At 43.7% G+C, this 26,573-nt stretch overlaps 1 protein-coding gene across 2 annotated transcripts in view; it reads right to left on the bottom strand.

Annotated features, from left to right (window-relative positions):
- LOC131689462 (PP2C-like domain-containing protein CG9801) overlaps window positions 1-26,045 on the bottom strand; it is a 342,363-nt gene extending 316,318 nt beyond the window's left edge. For both annotated transcript variants that reach the window (XM_058974559.1, XM_058974560.1), the window contains exon 1: window positions 25,848-26,045. In XM_058974559.1, the coding sequence (XP_058830542.1) occupies window positions 25,848-25,868 (21 nt within the window). In that variant the 5' untranslated portion in view covers window positions 25,869-26,045. The remainder of the gene's footprint in view (window positions 1-25,847) is intronic.
- Window positions 26,046-26,573: the final 528 nt, after the last annotated feature.

Raw genomic sequence — 26,573 nt, 5'->3', positions numbered from 1 at the left:
GCCTCACATATAAAACAACACACACCGACAGTGTACCAAATAATCCCTTGCCAAGGGATCGTCAGCGAATCTGAAGGTGACCCACCATGGGATGGCAAGCTGTACGAGCGACCAACGAAAGGAAAAAAACAATTGGCAAAGCGAGTGCAGCGTGTTAGCAGACCGTCTCAATATTATTTTCTTAAATCTAACTTAATTACTATACTACCTAGTGGATTAACTAAAACTTATATCTAAATTGTTACTACTTAGGTGAGAAATGATTTATTGAACTTAAATTACTTGAATTAAACCTACAACTTAAACCAAATAAAAAATTACAGCTAGGGTGTATACCAATCACAAGTATAGTACGGATAGGTTAGTGATTAGTACGTACATAGTTCAAGGTGAGCTTTCTTTAAAATTGCTATTAGTGCTGTGGATTAAATAATTACTCCGCATATTTCGAATACAGCAGGATCATATATCGCACGTTCAGGTGCTTATGACTGATTAGGAAAACTACTGTACTAGAGCTACGTCATACCTGCGGGTTAGGATACGCCGTTGCCCGACAGCTAGAAATACTAAGCGTAAGTGAAATCTAATCTATACTTAACCTAATTCTTACATTGTTTACTTATATACTAGGAATTTTATATTCCTAATAAAGAAATTCGAGGATTTATAAAACTTAATTATTTTCTGTCGCTGTCGAGTAACACCCACAGTTCAGGAAGTGGAACAGGTAGTTAAGGTTAAAATGGAGCTTAATCTCGCTGAAGTTACGTACATTCAGTTGCACCACATAAACCACCACTATATTACAAAGCATACCAATTTAAGCTGGGGAGTCGTTCGTTCATGGGACTTTCGCCCTCCTCACATACCTACACCCGCATGACAAAATGAGTTAGCAAGCAGATAACATTGATCTAATGCTGATTAGGCTAATGGAGCATGATATTTTTTTGGTTCAAGTGTTTCACCGTCGACACGTAGCTCATCAAGTTCGTGGCTGGCATGCCATTGTGTATAAGTGCAAAGTGTACTAAGAATGTAATGGACATTTCCACAATTATGTTGAACATAAAAAGCCTCCGTGCCATAGTTTAGAGAAATGAGAAAGGCACAATTGCACCGCTAGGTGGATTAAAACAGGTTACATGTTGGTGGAATGGGTTTGAAAGTGGAGGGAATGGGGGGTTAGTAGAGTGAGAGTGGAGGTGTAAGGGCAAGGCGGGGGGAGGAGGGGCGGCAACGTAATACTCAACTGCATATTTTGCCTTCCATTTGAGACTTGGTTTGAGAAAATCGGTTCAGTCATCATCGAAGAACCGATGTGACTTTAATTGTGGAATATGCCCGGAATTCCGGACTTCCGGAATCGTCGATAGTGGACAATATATTCAAAGAATGTTTGATTGGCAATCAGTGATCTAGATCTGCGATTAGAAGTAATTTGGTGACCATTTCAATAGTTTTTAGCCTCTGAGGTATTACGATTGTACCGATTTATATGGGAAATTCCAGTGTATCCTTACTAACACCCCTGTAACTCCGGAAGCAAGAGTCAGAACAGAATGAAATTCAGCAGCAGTCAATGGCATTACTGTATCTTTCATTTGAAATCAAGTTTGTAAAAATCGGTAGAGAATTCGTTGGGGAATGGGTGTGATATTAGCTTAGGAACTTGGCGGGTTCCCCGGGGGCGTCATGAACCGTCATAGGTGGCCAATGTGGTCAAATCTGCTTTAATTGATCATTAGTGATCCAGACCCGCAAACTAGAGTAATGTTACATCAATTTTAATATGTTTTACATCATTTGAACATCATGGTGGTACCAGTTTATATGGGAATTTGCTGTGTGACCGCACTCTTCAACCCGTAACTCCGGAACCGGAAGTCGGATCAACTAAAAATTCAATAGCAGCTTATGGGAGCGTTATACCTTTCAGATGAAACTAAGTTTGCGAAAATCGGTTCAGCCATCTCTGAGAAAATTGTGTGAGTTTAAATGACACACACACATACACACACACACATGCACACACATACATACTGCCTTCGGTGGACAGGTGCTATCGGTGCCTAGAATCCGGCCATAAAGCATACGAATGCAAAGGCATAGATAGGAGCAAGCTATGTCGTCGCTGCGGCGAGGAGGGGCATAAAGAGCGGGGGTGCACTAAGGCATATAAGTGCCTTATCTGCACCGCTAAGAAGCAAGCCCATAAACATGCTATGGGCGGACCTTCGTGTCCCTTCGGCGAGTTAAATAAGAAGAAGCCGTGAGAGTCACACAGCTAAATCTTAACCATTGTGCAGCAGCCCAACAGCTGCTGTGGCAGTCGGTCTCGGAGTCGAGGACAGATGTCGCCCTCTTATCAGACCCGTACAGCATCCCTGCCGGCAACGGCAATTGGGTGTCGGACGGGTCTGGAATGGTGGCAATCTGTACAACGGGAAGGTTCCCGGTTCAAGAGGTAATACACCCCTCCGCCGAGGGTGTGGCGATTGCCAAGATCAATGGTGTGTTCTATTGCAGCTGCTACGCCCCACCAAGGTGGCCAATAGAACAGTTCTACCAGATGATCGACAGGCTCTCGTCGGACCTCGTGGGCCGGAAACCGGTAGTAATAGCGGGAGACTTTAACGCTTGGGCAGTGGAGTGGGGCAGCCGCTGTACAAATAGCAGGGGTCAAGCGCTAATGGAAGCGCTTGCGAAACTCGATACTGTGCTAGCTAATGATGGCTCCGCTAGTACATTCCGTAGAAACGGAGTGGAGGCGTGGATTGATTTGACCTTTGCCAGCCCGAGTCTGGCTCCAGGCATGGAATGGAGGGTAGACGAAGGCTACACCCATAGCGATCATTTAGCAATCCGCTTTAAGATCAACTATGGTGTGCAGCATCCGAGGGCGGGAGATCCCTGTCAGGTACGTGGGTGGAAGTCCAATCACTTCGACAGCGAAGCTTTCACCGCGGCCATGGGACTGGAGGCCAACACCGACAGTCTAAGCGGGGATGCGCTGGTAGCTGTTCTATCACGCGCGTGCGACGCCACTATGCCGAGAAAAACACTGCCAAGAAACGGTAGATGCCCGGTATACTGGTGGAGTGCCGAGATTGCAGCTCTACGGTCAGCCTGTCTCAGAGCTAGACGTAGGATGCAAAGAGCTCGCACCGAGGATGCAAGAGAGAACCGCCGTGAAGTGTTTCGAGCTGCGAAATTGGCCCTTAACAAGGCTATTAAGAGCAGCAAGAGAGCGTGTTTCGACAACCTGTGCGAGAGTGCCAACGCGAATCCGTGGGGTGACGCCTACCGGATTGTGATGGCCAAGACCAAAGGGGGCTCCTCACCCCCAGAACGGTCTCCGGACCGGTTGGCAACGATTATCGAAGTACTCTTCCCGTCTCGAGCCACAAGCCCCTGGCCACCTGCACTACGAGACAGTGCGGACACGGTCGAAATGGTGGCTCCAGTGACGAACGAAGAACTACTCGCAGTGGCTAAATCCCTAGCAATGAACAAAGCTCCAGGGCCGGATGGAGTTCCGAACAACGCTCTCAAGGCAGCGATCATAGCGAACCCGAACATGTTCAGGCTAGCTATGTAGAGATGCCTTGACGAGTGCCGTTTCCCCGATAGATGGAAAAGGCAGAAACTGGTGCTGTTGCCGAAGCCCGGGAAGCCGCCAGGCGACCCATCGGCGTACAGACCAATCTGTCTGATAGACACGACTGGCAAACTGCTTGAGAGGATCATCCTCAACAGGCTCACCCCGTACGCGGAACGTACGGACGGTCTGTCAAGCAACCAGTTTGGCTTTCGGAAGGGTAAGTCCACAGTGGACGCTCTCAACTCAGTGATAAATACTGCCGAGATAGCGATCCAACGAAAAAGGCGAGGTATTCGATACTGTGCGTTAGTGACACTTGACGTGAAGAACGCATTCAACAGCGCAAGCTGGGATGCCATCGCGCTCTCGTTACACCGGCTTAGCCTACCGGTGGGTCTGTACCGGATCCTGGAAAGTTACTTCCGAAACCGCGTACTGCTATACGAGACCGATGCCGGTCAGAAAAGGGTTCCGATTACCGCCGGAGTCCCGCAGGGCTCGATCCTAGGCCCGGTGCTATGGAACCTCATGTATGACGGGGTTCTGAGACTGAAGTTCCCTCCTGGGGTCAAGATCGTCGGCTTTGCCGACGACGTGACCTTGGAGGTCTACGGGGAGTCAATTCCTGAGGTAGAACTAACCGCAGAACACGCGATTAGCACGGTGGAGGAATGGATGAGCGCGAGAGGCCTGGAGCTCGCTCATCATAAGACGGAGGTAGTTATCGTCAACAACCGCAAGTCGGCACAACATGCAGTTATCCATGTGGGAGAAGTCGCGATCACTTCACAGCGAAGTCTGAAGTCTCTCGGAGTCATTATAGATGACAAGCTGACCTTCGGCAGCCATGTCGACTATACGTGCAAGAGAGCGTCGACTGCTGTTGCGGCACTATCGAGAATGATGTCCAACAGCTCAAAGGTGTGCGCCAGTAGACGTAGGTTACTGGCAGGCGTTGCCGTATCTATCCTCAGGTACGGCGGCCCGTCATGGTCAAGAGCACTGAGGGTAACCAGTTACCTACAGAAACTGGAGAGCACCTACCGCGTGATGTGCCTCAGAGTGATATCTGCCTACCGTACGGTATCACACGATGCATCCTGCGTGATAGCGAGCATGATGCCAGTCGGGCTGGTCATTCGGGAAGATGAGGAGTGCTTTGAGCTACGTGGAAATAGGGGAGCCCGCGAGCGCACCAGGGTGACCTCGGTCGCCAGATGGCAGCGTGAGTGGGACAACTCCTCGAAAGGTAGGTGGACCCACCGGCTGATACCTAGCATATCGAGCTGGGTGGGAAGACCCCATGGGGAAGTTCACTTCCACCTGACACAATTCCTGTCAGGCCATGGCTGTTTCCGTCAGTACCTCCACAGGTTCGGGCACGCGGAGGTCCCAGTCTGCCCGGACTGCCCAGGTGTAGATGAAACTGCCGAACACATACTGTTCGTATGTCATCGGTTCGACGTCGAAAGAAGAGCAATGCTTGACGTCTGCGGCTGGGACACAACCCCGGATACCCTTATTCAGCGGATGTGTCAAACGGAAGTGGAACGCAGTCTCGGCTGCTACCATCCAGATTGCCAGTAGGCTACAGGTAATCTGGCGAACCGAGCAACAGACGGCGGGCACGGCTAACTAGTGATTGGTTATTTGGAGCAAAAAAGGCCAAGCGCAAAAAAAAAGGGAGTGAATGGTCTGTTCATGCCGAGGCAGGTTTGGCGCAGCGAATGGCAACCGCGTAAAGGGTAAACCCAGCCACCCCGAAACAAGACAGAAGAGTGAGTGTATAGGCGTATAAGTGGACTGCCTCATGCCAAGACGGGAGGGTCGTAGCGTAGTATGTTGGAACTAAGCTATCGATGCCTCATGGCGTGGCAGAGGAGTGAAAGGGTGAGAATCCAAGTCAGTCTCACACTGCATATTAAGGGTGAGCATAAAAGTCAGCCTCACAGGTTGGTAGAGGCTAGCACAAAAGTCAGCCTAGCAAGGAATGAAAAAGGTGAGCACAAAAGTCAGCCTCGCATGGTATGTCAGAAGTCGGGCCTAAGAAAAATGTCCCCCATGGGATGCCAGAGGGAGTGACAAAGGTACAATAGAGTGGCACGATTGAGAGTGAATCAGGTGATAGGGTGAGCACCCAAGTCAACCTCACATGGATGGGTAGGGCGAGCACAAAAGTAAGCCTAGCAAGGAATGAGTAAGGTGAGCACACAAGCCAGCCTCGCATGGAACGTAAAAGGTGAGCACAAAAGTCAGCCTCATGTGGGAGTGTTTGAGAGTGAATCAAAGTGTGATTGAGAGAGCACCCAAGTAAGCCTCATACAGGATGTATGATCGCGTGAGTGAGAGTGAATGAGTACATTTAGTACAGCCATCCCCCCAGAAGTAATACCGAGAGGTAGTTCCTGGGAGGAATGATGGCGGAGCCCAATGGAGTTTAGTCGGTATTAATGGCTGGTCACCATTCGAGTCCGACACGCCCCCAGTGCACCCAGTGTGGTAGATTGGACCCTACCGTTAGCACGTGTACTGGGCTAGGACATAAAGGTCTTCTCCATTGTAAAAAAAACACACATACATACACACACAGACATTTACCGATCTCGACGAACTGAATCGAATGGTGTATGACACTCGGCCCTCCGGGCCTCGGTTAAAAAGTCGATTTTTACAGTGATTGCATAGCCTTTCTTTATATGAGAAAGGCAAAAAAGGTGCGAAATCGGCGAAGTCCCAAAAAGTCGATTTGCGTTGCGTTGCGTTGCGTTGTGACGATGATTTTGGCGGATTGCACACTGACTTCATCATGTTTGACTGCTGATTATCTAATAAGAGTTGCTTAGGAAGTGGTAAGTAGGAATTCATACCAATCCGACCCATATTAAAACCTCAACAGCATGATAGCCATCATTGCCGGCCGCCCCCATCTCCATCGTTCACGGGGAAGGATAAAGGATAAGGTAGACAGGAAGTGTTGATGCTCCACCTACTTAACGGAAGGACGACGATTCATCAGACTCTTCCATAGGTGTCGCGGAGTTGGTGGTTTGGAAGGGTATCAGGTCTAGGATTCGCTCCAAGCAAACGATGCGACCTGTAAAGCATATTTTATTAGGTAGTTGTTTAGTTAGTCTTCGAGTGCACGATCACTCGAAAAAGAGATGATCTTGTTTAGTTTTTGGTTATTTTTAAACTCTGGGCAGCCGGCTACCGAGAGTATACTATGTTCCCTAAACAAAAACAATTTGAACTCCACACAGCCGATCGTGGGAGTATTGCCTGGAAAAGCTAATCTTATCTGCGTAATGGGCCGGATCACTATTTATTGCAACAGTATTTGGACAGAACTCGCTACTTCTTCTCTACGATATATTTATTGGCTTGAAAACTACCAAGTGACAGCATATTATACTGGCAAAAATAGCGCGAGATGTTATAAATCAAGGAAAGTATTTCTTATTTTCCATATCGGATTGTTTGTGGAATACAAGTATACGAGCGATAATACCGAACACTGAAGGGAAATATAAAGGATTGTTAATCTGATGCACGGGCTTGTTAGCAATAACGGAGCTTTAAATTAGGTTCATAAAAACAGACGCGGCGAATTTTCAATACGTATTGAGCCGTGTTCATAGATACTAGTCAGATTAGTCGTATTGGGGCTAATTTCCGATCAACTATTCATTTTTACGGCAATGTTTTCTCGACTAGATCTGTTCGCACCCTCTCATTCTGTTCGCACCCTCTCATTCTGCGGTCTAAGGACCAAATGTCATCAATAGACTTAGAATCGCGTGGAGGCATGAGATAGGAAACTTGTAAGAATTTTGCTATCCCACCGTTTGACTACCAGAATGGATGGGAGAACAGTAATACTAGCAAATACCGACTACCATAAGAGCGGTGCAAATTTGAACGAGTGACGTAGAGTACTGCACTGAAAAAAGGACCAGGAGTGCGATTTTACGAAGTTTTAGCTTCCGATGGCCCTACATTTTCTGACAAAGTGAAGTTCTTGAATGTTGAGATTTTTATTACTGTTTAGAAAAGCAAAAGTATCATAAAGCTAGTGTCAGGCCTTCATGAGACCTCAAGAAGTCACTTTTGGAGGTATTCGTAAATGTAGATTTGTCGGTAGACGGTTCCAAATATAATAGAAAAATACCTAATTTAACACAACTACAGATCACTTGCAACATAAAAAGCTTTTTGTGAAATTCGACAGCTCCATCTTAGGCCAATTCAATAAATTTCCTGCATGAAAGTTTCCATTTTTTAAAAACGGTTTTTAAGCCAAAGCTTTGGAAGTTAAACCTTGGCGTGGAAGTGCCGGTATATTAATATATTCTGTTACTTAGTGTAGAATTAGATTTCGTCATTTACGGCTAATATACAACCGCCAGAAGAAACTTAAAACGTTGGTACACAATCAAGAAAGGCGAATCAGAAAAGGTATATGTCAGTGATTCACTAAATACAGACTGGAAAGAGGGTAATATGGAAAACCTTAAGGTCCGCCCAGATTAAGTCTTCGGTACGGAACAAAACCTCGGCCTAGGAACTCCTAGCATGTTGTTAGTCGCCTCTTACGACATGGGAGCAGTTCCCAGAGTTTCTATTCTTGGTTGAAATAGTGCAAAAAGATTTCAGCCCGCCGGACACCACACGGCTTCGGCGAAGTCCCAAAAAGTCGATTTTTATAAAAAAAAAATTTCTCGAGATAACATAAAATCTCGACGTTTCATGCATTTTAAAGCATCAAAAATACGAATTCGATTTCTGAAATTTCATGGGGTCCCCCCTTTGAAAAAAAATTTGAGTTCCGGCTTATAGGGGAATTTCATATGTGACCGGACGATTTGGTCTATATTTCCGGACCCATATAAGCGATCCGTACGAAATTTTATAGACATCTGTGGGGATCTTATAGCTATCATTTGGGACTAAGTTTGTGAAAATCGGCCCAACCATTTTTGGGAAACTGATGTGAGTTCGTCAATTTTGAAAGATGGCCGCTTTTCCCGGGCACTTCCGGAACCGTCTATGGTGGTCAATGTAGTCAACGTGGGCCGTCGATGACCTAGAATAGCTAATTGAAGTTGTTTGAGAGACATTTTAGCGAAATTTTTACCTTTTTTGCTTTCATCGGAGTATCGGTTTGAATCACAATTTGCTATGTGATCGCACGCCACAACCTGTAACTCCGGAACCGGAAGTCGGATCGGGATGAAATTAAATAGCTATTTACGATGACGTAATACCTTTCATTTGAGGCCAAGTTTAGTCGAATCGGTCTAGCCATCTCCGAGAAACCGATGCGACTGTTATTCTGAATTAGATACTTCCGACGGGGCTTCCGGAACCGATGATGGTGGCCAAATAGACTTTGAATGAATGTTAGTGATCTAATACTACAAATCGAAGCAGTTGTGGTCATATTTTGGAAAAATTTTCACCTTTATACATTCATTGCAGAATTTATTAAAATCGACATTTTCTGCGTGTTCGTACTCATCACCCTGTAATTCCGGAACCGGAAGTCGGATCCATTAGAAATTCAATAGCAGCCTATGGGAACGTTGCACCTTTCATTTGAGACTAAGTTTGTCAAAATCGGTTCAGCCATATCTGAGAAAAATGAGTGACATTTTTGGTCACATACACACACACACATACATACATACACACATACATACACACACACAGACATTTGCCGAACTCGACGAACTGAATCGAATGGTATACGACACTCGGCCCTCCGGGCCTCCGTTGAAAAGTCGGTTTTCAGAGCAATTGCAATATCTTTCTATTGAGAAAAGCAAAAAGATGGGTGGGTAATGTCAGACATAACCGGAGTGAAATAAAATACACTATTTATATGCATATGTAGGTTATCAACGGAATTTTTCGGAAAAAGGAAAGACTTCTAATTCATTCTTCATTAAAATAATGGTGGTCCTGAAAAGGACCGTTTTTGTTCGCTTTGGCGAATGATGCGCTGGATTCGATTCTCGTTGGATGCTGCTGACTTCTGCTCGCTATTTCCGGATTGAACTGTTGTCCATGGGTGTGATACTGACATGATTAGTGTAGCTGTAGCGTTATAAACCGTTTATGATTTCTTTCTGCATCGTATAATGAAAATGTTAAATTGCTGGATCAATTAAAGAAAGATGGCGTTTAGTCACGGGTTTCTTACATTAATATTTTATTGCGTCTATCACCTGCGTTTCAAAGGTCTATGTCTTCATCTCCAGGGCTAAAAATTTTTATCGACTTTGTATGGGTTTTGATGAGAAACACCGATTCTTTCCCTCTTAAAATTTGTAAAGTTTCGTTTAGTGGAATTAAAAAGTAGGGAACAGAAAATACTAAAAACCAGTAATATTCTCGCTCGCGCCGGTCGAGCGGTAGACGATCAATCCAGGCTCAGATTGACGCTTTCACTAAATCGTTTCTTTTTCATTGTATATTTTAGCGAATCATATATTTGATAGTTACGTCTTTGAATAATCTGGTTAGTTGAACAGTAATCAAGAATTCCATTTAACCTTAAGAAATTTTAAAACAATATCCTCGACCATAGATAGACATACGACTAGCAAAAAACAGTTGTACACTAGTACGAAAAACTACGATTATCACAAAGCTACAACTAATAGGTTTCTACTTATTCTACTTTATTCAATTAATTTAATTATTAAATTAATTTAATTAGCATATGCACGATGACGAAGTCGACCGATAAATGGACACACAATGACTCTCTCCGTGAGCCCCGTCCAAGAATACCACCAATAGAACAATATTTGCAAACACGGCACACAGCAAAAGTCAATCTACGTCGATCCGCCAGTCGGTTACGCCACCGCGCATAGACCAGTGCACAGTGGAAGAAATCCGACCAAAAAGGCAATTAACTGGAAGCCGCTGAAAAAGTATGACAATATATATACCAAAATTTACCGGATTTTTTTAGGAAATGAAATGCAATCAAATTTGTACACCGCACGCAACTGTGGCCGGTGATAGGGGGCTTTGAAGATCTGGAACATTACCGGTTTTCATCAAATCAGAGGCCTAATCTAGAATCTGCTGAAAAAGTACAAATAATTATACCTTTTAAGTTGCGGAAAACTCTAACGACCAAGATGTAATCAAATTTGTTCACCGCACGCCCTTGTGATCGGAGATATGGGGCTTTGAAGATCCGGAACATTACCGGTTTTCATCAAATCTGAGGCCTAATTCAGAATCCGCTGAAAAAGTACAAAAAAAGCACCAAAAATTAAATTACCTTTAAAGTTGCGGAAAACTCCAGCAATCAAGATGCAATCAATTTTGTTCACCACACGCACTTGTGACCGGAGATATGGGGCTTTGAAGATCCGGAACATTACCGGTTTTATGAAATCTGAGGCCTAATTAAGAAGCCGCAGTAAAAGTACAAAGAGTTATACCCTCAAAGTTGCGGAAAACTCTAACGACCATGCTGTAATCAAATTTGTTCACCGCACGCCCTTGTGAATGGAGATATGGGGCTTTCAAGATCCTGAACATTACCGGTTTTTCATCAAATCAGGCGCCCAATCAGAAGCCGTTGCAAAAATATTAAAAACTATATAACGAAGGTTTTGAAAAACTCCAGCAATCAAAACGCAATAAGCATTTGAAGCTGGAATACATTTTACATTAAGCGCGTGGCGCGTGGAGCTGGAGTGCATTTTGCTCTTAATTCACTTTGGAAATTTAGAAGCCGCAGAACAAGTACAAACCATTTAACGATCAAAACGCAATAAGTTTTTAACGCATGATAAACTCTTTTTTCATAGTTTTGAATGAAAGTGCTACTGGTATCTAATAAAAATGCGTCTGTTAAACTGGTAATACTATGGCACGTTCGAGTAATTCTTGTATATGGTAAAAAACGAACCTAATCAATATCAAAAGAGAAAGATTCTGAAATGACAACAAAGTGAGATTTCGGAAAATATGCGAGCATTTTTACAAATCAGCTTACAATGTTTCATAAGAGCTTAAAATGAAGGAACTATTCGCAAGAATTAAAAAAAAAATATGTAACAATATTAATTCATATGAACTTATTTCTAATCAATTGGACATGAAAACAAAAGAATTGCAATATGGTAGCAAAAATATTAAAAAAAATTACTCTGAATCAAACTCTGATTCAGCATCCAATTCTTCCTCAGACATGTCTGACCACTCGTTAAGGCTACATTGAATTTCAGTGACAGATTTCATGTAGCCCCGAATGATCTCGAACTCGGAATCTCGTTTTGGTTTTTTAGACTTTTGATTTATATTTGCCGCTATAAATGGATCGCTCCAAGAAAGTGCAGTCACCACCATATCCTGAATGTTTGCTTCAGGAGATACCTATCACGATTAGATATTATTAGATCAATAAAACAATTGTCTTGTCATTGTAAACTAACTTTTAGTGATCCATATAGCCGGTTCATCTTGTGCCTACTCACTTTAAAAAAATGAAAATTACATGCGACGTAAACAACATTGCGACGTATTTTGCTGTCTAATAATGGATTTTTACATGTTATGACATGTGAAATAAAATATTGTGTCTCTTTTGATGTAGAACACGGTTGAATGGAGATGGATAATTGTAATCAAAGCGAATTTTTACATGTTCTTGAATGTAAATTCAAGTGAATTGTGAAAATATAAATTCAGGTGAATTGTGTGCATATTGCAAGATGTAAATATTTTTAAGTGTGTACGATGCGCCAATTCTCTCGCCTCTTCAGAATAAAATGCCAAAGGTTAGGGCTGAAAAAATATTACACCCGTAATGAGTTGTATCTGTGTTTTGTTTCGGAAGCATTTCGTGCAGATAAACATGAATATAATATTTGCGTTTTGATTGCTTATATGTATAGTTTTTAGTATTTTTGCTGCGGCTTCTAATTCGGCGCCTGATTTGATGAAAACCGGTAATGTTCAGGATATTCAAACCACTATAACTTCGGCCAGAGCTGCGTGCGTTTTGATTGCTGGAGTTTTTCGCAACTTTCGATATATAGATCTTGGTGTTTTTACTGCGGTTTTATGATTGGGAGCCTGATTTGATGAAAATCGGTAATGTTCCGGATATCTCCCGTCACAAGTGCGTGCGGTGAACAAATTTGATTGCATATTGATCGCTATTTTTCCGCAACTTGAAGGGTACAATGCTTTGTACTTTTACTGCGGTTTCTTAATTAGGCCTCAAATTTGATCAAAACCGGCAATGTTCCGGATCTTCAAAGCCCCATATCTCCGGTCACAAGGGTGTGCAGTGAACAAATTTGATTGCATCTTGATCGCTAGAGTTTTCCGCAACTTTAAGGGTATAATTAATTGTTCTTTTTCAGCGGATTCTGAATTGGGCCTCAGATTTGATGAAAACCGGTAATGGTCCGGATCTTCAAAGCCCCATATATCCGGTCATAAGGGTGTGCAGTGAACAAATTTGATTGCATCTTGATTGCTGAAGTTTTCCACAACTTTAAGGGTATAATTCTTTGTACTTTTTCAGCGGCTTCTTAATTAGGCCTCAGGTTTGGTGAAAACCGGTAATGTTCTGGATCTTTAAAGCTCCATATCTCCGGGGACAAGTGCATTCGGTGCACAAATTTGATTGCATCTTGATCGCTAGAGTTTTCCGCAACTTTAAGGGTATAATTCTTTTTACTTTTTCAGCGGATTCCGAATTAGGCCTCAGATTTGATGAAAACCGGTAATGTTCCGGATCTTCAAAGCCCCATATCTCCGGTCATAAGTGTGTGCGGTGAATAAATTTGATTGCATCTTGATCGCTGAAGCTTTCCGTAACTTTAAGGGTATAATTGTTTGTACTTTTACAGCGGCTTCTTAATTAGGCCTCAGATTTGATAAAAACCGGTAATGTTCCGAATCTTCAAAGTCCCATATCTCCGGTCACAAGGGTGTGCTGTGAACAAATTTGATTGCATCTTGATCGCTGGAGTTTTCCGCAACTTTAAGGGTTGTAACCCGTCAGGGTAACAATTTAGCACTGGGTGGAAATATACCTATTTGTGCGTACTCTCTCCGTAGAGTGTATTGTTATTGCAACATAACTCACCGCTGCTCATTATGCTCGTTCATGTTTTTGATGTAAATTTCGTTTAAATAATAGTCCATGAACGTTGTTATTAGTCCAGATAGGTGTAGTAATTTTTGTTGTGTCTTTGTAAATAAATAGCATAGGGTTTAGTTAGGTTACCGCTCTCCTTTCGCTGCAAAAGTGGTCTGACTATGCTGTGCTATAGCGATGACAGCTATGCGGCGGTGCGTTTTTTTGGTGCTTGTTTTAGGTCGAGTGAGGAAGGCGGCCATCGAGTTGTGAGAAAGTGACGGACCACAGCCAGGAACAGACGTTCCAGATTAATTCCTTTTATCGGGACAGTTTCCTGCCACCGTAACAAAAGTTCAGTGCGCGCGGTGACGGTAAGTGAAATCCGTCAGTGTATCGGTGTGGGGTCCGGGCATACAAAAAAGTCCTGGTGTAGGGTCACCGAGACGGGAAGCTAATCGCTAAGGATCTACTCGCTTCCCCGGCTAAATAAAAAGGACCCAAGTGACACCAGTGTCGTGCCACTGTGGAGGATCAGTCGAACGAGCCAAGCTCTCCTCCACAGTTAATTGCCAAGGAGAACGAAGCAGGGCGGACAAAGGTTCCTCCTGGGAAGTGTACTGCGGTAACTTCCGGGATCGTTTACGGCGAGTAGACGATCCGGCGATTCGTCGCCAACGTCGCTAGGGAGGTTCCAATAAAGGAGCCAAGCTCACCTCCCTAGCTAAAAGCCAAGGACCGCTGCCGAAGCAGCCAACGACACCAGAAGGCGAACGCGGTCGTTGTGTTCCCGGCCGGTCGGAAAAAACCGTCGCCTTCCCGCCGCCATCAGCAGCAGACCGTAAGGAACGACCAGCAGAGGAGAGTTTCGGGAGAATAAACGGTAAAGTTAGAATTTATTTGTTTTTTTTTCTCTTTTTGTTTGTCATTATACGAAAATCCGAAATTCCGGTAGGAGCACCTAGGCCGCCCTGAAAAGAAGGGTACGCCGGGCAAACAAGAACCCGAGTAGTGGGCAAACCTCTACTTACATTTGGCGCAAAGCGCAAAACACACTGAAAAAATATTTTCCTGTTTTGGAAAATATTTTTTTCTTCCGGAGTGTGGGGTGCTTCTACTAAATCGAGGATTTTCGTAGAACAGTGGTGAGGTTTCTCCCGCAATATTGTTCCGCTGTCGTATTATTTATTTATTTACATTTTTTGGCATATTTTTTCGATTTTTTGTTTTTTCCTTTTTTTGTCCGAATTTGTGGATTGCGTTGTTTGTGTTTGGTCTGCCGGACGAGTAGTTTGAAGGTTGTTGTCATTTATTCGGTTGCGGTGGCCAATCGCCTTGTATTCTCAATCCGGTTTGAGACATTTTTGGAGCAGCTTGATTTCCTGAAATTTTAAGGGAATCGTTAGTGGGCGAAAAATCAGAAATAATACCGTGTCAGTACTTACATGCTTTGTGTCTTGGTGATTTCTTCCAATATAGCGCAAGTTATGATGGCGTTGGAGAAATTCAACCAAGCGTGTATGTTCATGCGCGTCGATCATTTACATTTCGATGAGCTGGATTTTGAGTTGCTATCTCGAAGCATTTTTGTCTCTCCTGATTCGGATCTTTCGGGTGTCCAGCGGCAGCGGCGTCTTCGGGGAATTTTGTCGCATGAGCGGTCGTCTCGGAGGGAATTAGTTCGTAATTTCCGGGGTGACGTGGGTGAAGAAAAGGAGATTTGCCTTGGTAAATTACTAACAATCAAGGAATATCTCCAGTACCGGTGCCCAAACAAGGAGATTTACCGAACACGGTTGCTTCATTTGGATCTGAGCTCCAGGTTATCCGAAATTGTGCGGCAGGGGAGGTCAACCAGGAAATTTCGGGGTTGCTGGAGGAAGTTCTAGCAGTTTATGCCAATCATTTCAGTGACGAACAGGCAGCACTTCCTCCCGACAACCAAGAAGGGGAGGATGGAGAAGTTTTAGGAGATTTGCTGAGTGCAGACGTACCTGCAATTCCACAGGGATCCAATCCTTCCGATAACCAAGGATCTCTTTCTAAACAGCTCGTAGGAGGCGACCTGTTGCGTGTCTTGTGCGAGATGAGGGACGAGATTCGACAATTGCGACAGCAATCCGACGATAATAGAGCCCTAGCGTCTCAGGGGTCTGATGCTTTTTCAAAAGCTACTGAAACGCTAATGGGGGGGATTGCTTCACTGACAACAATTTCGTCAGTTTTAAGAAAAACGGTTCAAGAAGTTGTCTCACTTCGTGAATCCGTCAGTGAACTTCGGGCATTAGTACATCAGAAGGAAAGTTCTCCCGAGATGGATCTGCAGACCGATCTGGAAGATTTGCGTTTGATGGACGTACCCGATTCATTTGATGAACCAGAGATTCCTCGCCCAACACTGGCGCCCAGTCCCGATCAATTTGTGTTGAAGCGAGGATTCTCGGGTCAACAAAATATATGTCCATCACTTCCAATCGAGAAACCGAAACAGAATACCGGATTCATAGCCCCGTACCAAACTCAGAACCAGCCTCACGTTCCTGAATGGACCAAACAGCGGACGGGACCATCCTATCCGAACTTTTCAATATCTACCAACGCGGGAAACGGATCGATGGCAGCCCCAAGGAATAACTCGCGTAACCCGCAACGCGTCGCTGATTGGAAAATTCGGAAGTATGCTGGAACTGATGAAGGAACGGGACTAAATGAATTCTTGGACACCGTAGCGAGTTACGCTGCGTGTGAGCAAATGTGCGAAGACGAGCTTTTCAATTCTGCGATGCATTTGTTCACTGGCAATGCTTTGACCTGGTATCAGGCTATGCGTGCGCAAAACCGGTTGTTTAACTGGAACCATCTTGTTTGCGAGCTCAAGGTCAATTTTGTACATCCCGAACTTGATGCTACGCTCAAGATGAAGGCTCTTCAGCGCCGGCAGATGCGTAACGAATCTTTCCAGGAATATTTCCTGGAAATGGAACAAATATTTCGTGCTATGACGGTTTCAATGGCACCGAGCGAAAAACTCGACGTGCTCAGGCGGAACCTGAAACCCGACTATAAACAAATGCTTATTCTCAGGCCAGTGAACACGCTCTCGGAATTGATGAGTCTTGGTAAATCGATCGACGCCTCCAAGACGCCGATTTATCAGAAAGTTTTCGGTTCTTCTCGGGAAGTTGCTGCTTATTCTGATAATCCACCACAAAACAAACAAAAACAAAATAATCAAAACCAAAAGGGAGGTGGACAGAATAACGGCAACGCAAAATCCAAAACGTTTTGGAACAAGAATGCCAAAGCGGCAGGTCTTGATTCAAGCAAGCCTCCTGACAACCAGAAAAAGAAACAGCAAGGGAATCAGGATGGCAAGAATCTCGAGGGAAACAATCGAAAACCAATCGAACCACCGCAAAAACCTATAATGTGTCTGGAGTATTTGGTGGAAAAGCATCGTCCTCCCGGCGTCTACTACAATTATGGAGACAAAGGACACGAATATGAGGAATGCCGGAAACCAAAACGGGTCTTCTGTATCGTGTGTGGGTTTAAAGGTTTTGATGTTTCTCGTTGCCCTTACTGCCTAAAAAACGGGATCAGAACCAACTGAAGTCGCAGTTGGCAGTAAAGCAGCCCTCCAAAGAACAACTAATAATTAATCCCTAGATTTACGACAGTTTTCGACCGGCTAGTGATGAGGACTATGATAATTCGTTGTCTGTCGAAACCATCGTCCTTGACGACCCGTTCGATAACCGTCCATTTGCAATTGTCGCAGTGTACGGCAAATCCTTCAAAGCCTTGCTCGACAGTGGTAGTAACGCCACAATTACAACTAAAAAGCTATACCGAAAGTTTTCGAAAAGTCCCTTGAAAAGGTTGGAACGACCATTCGAACTACGTTCTGCAAATGGTCAATCCTTACCAATCATTGGACAAGCGTATCTCCCGTATACTTTTCAAAATTTGACAGGACCTTTGTCACTCTTGTAGTAGAGCATCTGACCGTCAACTCCATTCTAGGTATGGACTTTTGGCGCGCCTTTGGGATTTCTCCTGAGATACAAAACTGTGCTCTGTTGAACTCAGGTCAGGAATCGGAAGACGACGAAGAAGATGAAGTACCGCGTGAGTCGATACTCACTTCGGAACAGTTAGGGCGCGTAGAAGAAGTAAAGAAGTGTTTCCAGGCAGTAGAGCCCGGAAAGCTAAGCCCAACCTCATTCACAGAGCACAGGATTATCATCAAAGACGAATTTCAAGGTGCGGCGCCTGTTTGCCGATATCCTTATCACATGAGCCCAAAGAAACTGTCTAAGGTCTGGGAAGAAGTTGACCGATGGCGGTCTATGGAAATTGTCGAGGAGTCTGATTCGGATTGGTCGCTTAATATTGTGGCGGTCACGAAACCAGACGACTCAATTCGCCTTTGTCTAGATGCTAGGCCTCTCAATGAGCGTACTGTACGAGATGCATACCCTCTGCCCTACCCTGGGCGAATATTGGGCGGCTTACCCAAGGCGAAGTACCTGTCTACTATAGACTTGAAGGAGGCCTTTCTCCAGGTACCCCTGGCCAAGGATAGTCGCAAATATACCGCTTTCAGTGTTCCCGGCAGGGATATGTTCCAATTTACTCGTCTACCATTTGGTCTCGTCAACAGCCCCGCTACTCTGGCGCGACTGATAGACCAGGTTCTTGGACGAGGTAAATGGGAACCTTACGTTTTCGTCTACCTAAATGACATCATCGTGGTAAGCGAAACGTTCGAGCATCACATACAGTTGCTCAAAGCAGTGGCCGATTGTCTAGCAAGAGCCAACCTAACCATCAATTTAGAAAAATCCCGTTTTGGAGTCCCCGAACTTATGTTTCTTGGTTATTTGTTGAATCGGGACGGATTCAAGGTCAATCCTGACAAAATTCAACCGCTTCTCGACTGCCAGAGACCGGTTACCGTATCGAATCTACGTCGTTTCCTCGGTATGTGCGGTTATTACCGCCGCTTCATTGATCGGTTCAGTGAGGTCACTGCTCCCTTGACCGATCTGCTCAAAACGAAAACCAAGAGCTTAGTTTGGAACTCCGAGGCAGAACTCGCGTTTCTTAAAATTAAGGAACTTCTAGTCACTCCTCCAGTTTTAGTCCCACCAGACTTCTCCAAAGAGTTTATCCTTCAGACAGACGCTAGTGACGTAGCAGTCGCTGCTGTTCTGGTGCAGGAGTATCCCGAGGGTGAGAAAGTAGTTGCTTACTTTTCGCACAAACTGACCACTCCCCAAAGGAACTATCATGCAACTGAGAAGGAAGGTCTGGCGGTGATAATGGCGGTTGAACACTTCCGAGGTTACTTGGAAGGTTATCATTTTCGACTGGTCACTGATTCGTCAGCGATTACATGGATACTGAAGACTAAATGGAAAACCAGTTCACGTTTGAGTCATTGGAGTTAAGAATTACAACTCTACGACATGTCTATTGAGCACCGGAAGGGGCAAAGACAATGTCGTTCCTGATGCGTTATCCCGGGCCGAAGCAGCCGTTTCAGCTTTGTCCACCTCAGACTAGTACTGTTCCATGAAGTCCAAAGTTATCCAAAATCCTGACGATTATGCAGACTTCAAAGTAGAAAATGATCAACTTTTCAAGTATGTAAACTCGAAAGTTGTTCCGTGCGACTCGCGGTTCAGTTGGAAACTTGTCCCAGCACCCGAGCTCCGTCAAGATTTGATCCAACGTACACACGAAAATTTGCTTCACGTGGGATACGATAAAACGATCCACGAAGTGCAGTTGCGATATTACTGGCCTCGTATGGGATCGGAAGTACGAAAGTTTATTCGAGAATGTGGGACGTGCAAGGAAATCAAAGCTCCTTTCGTCCCACTCCAGCCCGAAATGGGTCAATCGCGTGCGACTAATGCACCATGGCGAATGGTTTCTGTGGACTACATTGGTCCTCTTCCAAAAAGCAAACGTAGCAATCAACACTTGCTTGTCGTCCTCGATGTCTTCAGCAAGTACATCATGTTAACCCCAGTTCGCAAAATCGCTAGTACGTCACTCTGTACGATACTGCGCGAACAGTGGTTCAATCGCCATGGTAGCCCGGAAATTCTGCTAAGCGACAATGCCTCCACTTTCACCTGGAAGCAGTTCAGTCAATTCATAAAAGAAACCAACATCAAACATTGGCTGAGCTCCTGCTATCATTCGCAGGCTAATCCAAATCGCTCGATAAACACCGCAATCCGGGCATATGCTCGAACCGAGCAGCGCAACTGGGATGTCCACATCACCGATGTGGAGCGCATCCTAAATACTACCGTTCATTCCTCCACTGGGTTTAGTCCTCATTTCATTATACACGGGTGTGAAATGGCATCTGCCGTTCAGCAGGATTTCCGGTGAGGGTGACCTAGAAACAAGACACCAACAGTTAGACAAAATCCAGGAGATTGTGGCCAAGAATTTGGCAAAGGCTAGCGAGGGCATTCGACATCAGTATAACTTGCGCCATCGAAAGTTCTCCAAACCTTTTGAAACGGGACAAATGGTGTACCGTCGAGACATGAAGTTGTCGAATGCACTCGAGTCTTACAATGCTAAACTTGGACCACAATACTTACCGGCTAAAATTGTCTCAACAAAGGGTGTATCCTCCTACGAGCTGGATGATATGGCAGGTAAAAATCTCGGAGTTTGGCCAGCAAATCTCCTTAAAACCAGCATAAAAAAACTTTTCCGTGCCGTCTGTGGACTGACGGTATGCTTTTATATGGATTACTCACTTGGGAGTTTTCCAAAAGCAGCCGTCAGTTCCGGCAACAACACGGACTTTGGTCCGAATAAAAAACAATAAACATTTCTCCGTCTTCTCTATTTTTATTGTGGAAGACCAACTCTGCCGCGAGAAGGTTCTTCAACACCTTCTTGCAATTTTCAGAGCCACACTCACGCAGTGTGGTAAACAAACACTCGCACGAAATATATGCTCCGGCCCCGGTGACGACTACGGTAGGGTGGAATACTCCACTAAAAACACATCTTATACCGTGCCGTTCTCCCGGGCACCGGACGTATCTAAATACACTACCTGCCGTGTTCGGCAAACAAAAACAAAACATTCTTTTGCGCCCCACTCGCGCCGTGAGGTAATCAAAGCATCCACTAATTTGCTTTGCTCCGGCGGTCGAGACGGTTACGGCAAAGAAAACTTTCTCACCAAACCAGTACCAGTGTTTGGCAGAAACAAAAACCTAACCGAACCTATCGTACCGTCTTTTCACCGCCGGATGCATACACATCATTCATCTGCCGTGTTCGGCAACATAAAATTTTTCAAAAACCCCTTTCTGTGGGGACCACTCGCACCTACGGGTGCACTAAATTATATAAAATTTCTCCTTATTTGGGTCACTATATAAAAAAAACACCTTTCCCCTCTTCGCCGGGGAGAACTCGATCGCGTGAGTGGTCCCACTACTCAGAAACCGACAGTAAACGAAATAAAAACCACGAGTATAAACAATTTGCGAACGCCAGTTCCGCGAACTGTTTTGTTTATTTACAATTTTGATGATTCATTCATCATATCGAATGGATCATCGATTTTGACATTTTTCCCGATGTTCGCACCAAGGTTCTGCATCATGCAGGTGTAACCCGATTCGAATCAGAGTGGTGTGCGTGTTAGAAAGATGTGGGTTAAAAAGCGCCGTGCGTCTTCGATTTCGAATCGAATAATAAAATTTTATTTCGCATAATTTTGGGTTTGTGGTTAAACCTGGGATGGTTCGTTTGATTCCACCGCAAATCATTTTGATATTTTTAAATTATGCGAAAGACATTCTTTGGTCCCTCTCAAACGTTTCTTTTGCCATGTACGAAGCGTTTTGAGGCGAAAAGGGACGAATATACAAACATTTTGCCCGGAATGTCTGCGAATGGGAGAAACGATGACGTGTTAAGCGGTATGGTATGTGTGAATGTATGAGTGCAGATTCGTATTGAAGGAGTGAATGAATGTGTGAATGATCAGATAAAATAGTTTTGGTATAAATTCGAAGTGATTATCGGAATGTGAATGATCGAGTAGGCCACTGATTGAGGATGAATGAATGAGACAATTGTATGAATGTATTTGGATAGAAACCCCAACACAAGTGTGTAGTACTGGTACCGTAAGGACACGAATGACATTTCTGGACAGTCGATGATAAAACGAACAAAATAATGCCGACAACCGTTCCCCTGCAAGTTGGAACATTGGAAATTGTCAATGTCACTTGCAGAATTTTAGGAATATCGAGTCGTTACCGATCTTGTTTTCGGATTGGATTTAGGGTTCAACCCATAACCGAGTAATGACCATGGCTGATAGCCTCTCGCTTCGCGTATGCTGTCAGTATTATCAGACCAAACACAGACAAACTTTTCACCAATGAGGACATCCGGTCGATTATTTTTTTGAAGAATTTTGATAAATTGCGGAAGAAATAATTAGGTGTAGTTAGTTTTTCTTTGTTTATTTATTTATTTATTCATTACGTATTATTATTGTATCGGTGTTAGGTGTTAGGTTAGAAAAAATTGTTGCCAATTTTTTTCCACCCGGTGTGGGCGAGATTGTAACCCGTCAGGGTAACAATTTAGCACTGGGTGGAAATATACCTATTTGTGCGTACTCTCTCCGTAGAGTGTATTGTTATTGCAACATAACTCACCGCTGCTCATTATGCTCGTTCATGTTTTTGATGTAAATTTCGTTTAAATAATAGTCCATGAACGTTGTTATTAGTCCAGATAGGTGTAGTAATTTTTGTTGTGTATTTGTAAATAAATAGCATAGGGTTTAGTTAGGTTACCGCTCTCCTTTCGCTGCAAAAGTGGTCTGACTATGCTGTGCTATAGCGATGACAGCTATGCGGCGGTGCGTTTTTTTGGTGCTTGTTTTGGGTCGAGTGAGGAAGGCGGCCATCGAGTTGTGAGAAAGTGACGGACCACAGCCAGGAACAGACGTTCCAGATTAATTCCTTATTTCGGGACATTTTCCCGCCACCGTAACAAAAGTTCAGTGCGCGCGTGTGACGGTAAGTGAAATCCGTCAGTGTATCGGTGTGTGGTCCGGGCATACAAAAAAGTCCTGGTGTAGGGTCGCCGAGACGAGAAGCTAATCGCTAAGGGGCTACTCGCTTCCCCGGCTAAATAAAAAGGACCCAAGTGACACCAGTGCCGTTCTCACTGTGGAGGATCAGTCGAACGAGCCAAGCTCTCCTCCACAGTTAATTGCCAAGGAGAACGAAGCAGGGCGGACAAAGGTTCCCCCTGGGAAGTTAACTACGGTAACTTCCGGGATCGTTTACGGCGAATAGACGATCCGGCGATTCGTCGCCAACGTCGCTAGGGAGGTTTCAATAAAGGAGCCAAGCTCACCTCCCTAGCTAAAAGCCAAGGACCGCTGCCGGAGCAGTTAACGACACCAGAAGGCGAACGCGGCCGTTGTGTTCCCGGCCGGTCGGAAAAAAACCGTCGCCTTCCCGCCGCCATCAGCAGCAGACCGTAAGGAACGACCAGCAGAGGAGAGTTTCGGGAGAATAAACGGTAAAGTTAGAATTTATTTGTTTTTTCTCTTTTTGTTTGTCATTATACGAAAATCCGAAATTCCGGTAGGAGCACCTAGGCCACCCTGAAAAGAAGGGTACGCCGGGCAAACAAGAACCCGAGTAGTGGGCAAACCCCTACTTACAGGGTATACATTACTTTTTTAGCGGATTCTGAATTAGGCCTCAGATTTGATCAAAACCGGTAATGTTCCGGATCTTCAAAGCCCCATATCTCCGGTTACAATGTTGTGCGGTGAACAAATTTGATTGCATCTTGATCGCTGGAGTTTTCCACAACTTTAAGGGTATATTTCTTTGTGCTTTTCCAGCGGATTCTGAATTAGGCCTCAGATTTGATGAAAACCGGTAATGTTCCGGATCTCCAAAGCTCCATATCACCGGCCACAGTTGCGTGCAGTGAACAAATCTTATTGCATTTTATTTCCTAAAAAATTCCGCAAGTTTTGGTGTATATATTGTCATACTTTTTCAGCGGCTTCCAATTAATTGCCTTTTTGGTCGGATTTCTCCCACTGTGCTGTGGTTTAGCGTTGGTATGCGCAGGTGCAGAGTATGAAGAATCATATAACATAAAAAAGGCACATAATCCCTCTCGGTCTCCTTGATGCACCACTATCGAGGCGTAATGCAATACCCATCTTAAAGCAATTGATGCTTGATGATGTTTGCAATACCGTCAAACCCCTAAACCTTTGGGAGGGAGAAAAATCTGATAGTAAACTTATGAATAAAATGTCACGATAACGTGAGAAATTCCGAAAATCGTGACCTAGCTCCTGGAATCATGAATGTCGTGTAACAGTCGGCTCCTTTAGTCAATGCAGTGTATCCCCCCGTATGAACAAGAATCATAACAAAAAGAAAACATGTCAGAAAAACTACCACAGTAACCCTACCAAACATAGGAATGTAAGCCATGTATTTTTTGACCCGACCTAGTTTTCTTGAAAACGGAAATAGTTTCATGAATATGAGGTTTATTATTCATAATTTCAGAAACTCGGGTACGATTTTCGTAAATCGTTAAAATAACGTTATACCCGTAACAAAGAAGTTGATTAACTTTGGTCTTCACATAGATTGCCAATTAAAACGGAAGTTGTGTCTAGTTTTTGGCACTCTTAAAACTTCTGGACGCTTTGGTGCTGTACAGTCGAAACGTACACGTTTGGAACTAGTGCAATCGATGATAATTCCATTTCTCGCCTTCTGTGGCATCGAGTTCTACCCCGGCTTGTTAGCAGAACAACAAACATGATGACGCTGCTTTAAAGCTGCTGAATGGTTTATCCACAATTTTCGCCATAGAGGTTCTATTGTGCTTTTCATCAAAGATTAGCATGCGACGGAATCAATTCAAAATAGCGAAAGAATTGAAAATATACCCCCCCCCCCCTCCATCTGCCCAGTTTAAAACAAACATCTAGCAATATATAGGCCCTGTTGGTCAGGTATCGGACGGTCATGAATTGACAGTTCATGGATTTATTCACCTCTTCACTACATGTTGAGCGAAAATCGGAAATTATTTGTTACTATATTTGGTACCCATTTAATTTATTGTTTAGTGTGCCTTTTTGATGCCTAACTCGATTCTTTTGCATCCTCCTAAGTTTTTCCTTGGTTCAAGAGCAATAGTCGCTCGAACACTTCATATAAAAATCAATTCAAATTACATTTTTGTAGCCTTGCGGAATAGAAAAGGTTAAATCTTAAAAATGGCGGTTTCGCAATCTTGTCGCTATCTTGTTTTTTCGCTATTTTTGCTAATTTCCAGTGATAACCACAATACTGTCGTAGCACGTAATACCATTCTGGGGCATGGCATTTGGACAAATTACTAAAACCGAATATGCTACTTTATGAGACAAGCGCAGCTATGAACCCTTCCTACCTACATACTCCAACATCTACAATGTAGCCGGTTGGAATGAATGCGAGAATTTATTATTCCACACCACATAAAGCCCAGCAGAAAGAGTGCGCTTATCGAAGAGGCCATAATGTAGAACAGGCTTCCACTAACAACAAAACAACAACCAAGGAACTTTTATTCTCTAAGCACCTTGGCAACAACCATCTCTGCACACGTTCAAAAACGCCTTAGAGGTACATTTTTATCTAACAAGTATTATGGCAGTTCTCGTATCGCTACACTGAAACTCTGTAACTAGTCTTGACCAGAGTAATGGTAAAACCAACAGGTTACCGTGCGATTATGTGTTAAATTACAAGATTTTTTCGATGGCAGCATTAGTTATGACTACAAGCATTTGAAGTTTCTGGCAAAAAATTACATACTGTTCTCTATGGTGTCTATCACAGTGCTGGAATTTTTTTTCTTTTCGCTACCTAATAAATTGAAATTATGAAAACTACTGTAGAAAAATGTCCAGAAAATGTCAAATACAAAAATGTATAAAAATGTCATTTACTTCTGCGATTTGTAATACTAATCAATATGCTTCTGCACACCCATCAGCCGTCTTACCTTTTGTCTTAGAGAAGGCATTGTTGAAGTTGTAAAAAATGCGTTTCAAATCTATCACTGGAAATTATATATTCATATTCATTTATGCAATCGTTTATTAAAATTACTTATCACAACAACATAATTGTTTTAAAAATAACAAATTCAAATACACTCAGAAGCAAAACACCATAAACATGAAAATCAATAAATTGGCAATGTCTTGGGGGGCCCCTAGGATAGGATCCGCCAGCTCTGTCCCCTATTTTTGAACCAATTCTGAACCAGCTCGTGATTGGACGAAAGTGACATAGGCAAACATTCAGCTTGGAAACTAAAAGTACTAAAGGGCTGCTTGGAAGTGTTGTCATATTGTTATATCAAACATGAAACGACGATTGTTAACTGTGTTGATTTTTTTGTTTTCTCGAGATACCGCTTTCTTTCTATAACATCGAAATCAAACATATTATCCAGAACTGAAGTTCCCGAGAGATCAGGTAGCGCGGTTATCATGGATTCTGTTCTATGTGCGGAATAATGCGGAAAGTCGCAAGTCGCTTCTTGTTCTTCCTTTGGTATTATCAATACAGTTGAATTTTACAAAAACGATCACATGTAGTACTGGAACAAACCTATACATTGCTCCAAAACAAAAATTAAACCTTGCAGAAAAGTAGTTTTAGAATATTTAAAATAAATCCGAACAGAGAAGATTATTCTTGTGGCAGAGGTTGCTTGACTCAG

This window comes from Topomyia yanbarensis, chromosome 3, assembly GCF_030247195.1.
Source record: "Topomyia yanbarensis strain Yona2022 chromosome 3, ASM3024719v1, whole genome shotgun sequence".
NCBI lineage: Eukaryota > Metazoa > Arthropoda > Insecta > Diptera > Culicidae > Topomyia > Topomyia yanbarensis.
Note: the sequence above shows the minus strand (reverse complement) of the source record. Positions and strands in the feature narration are given on the sequence as shown.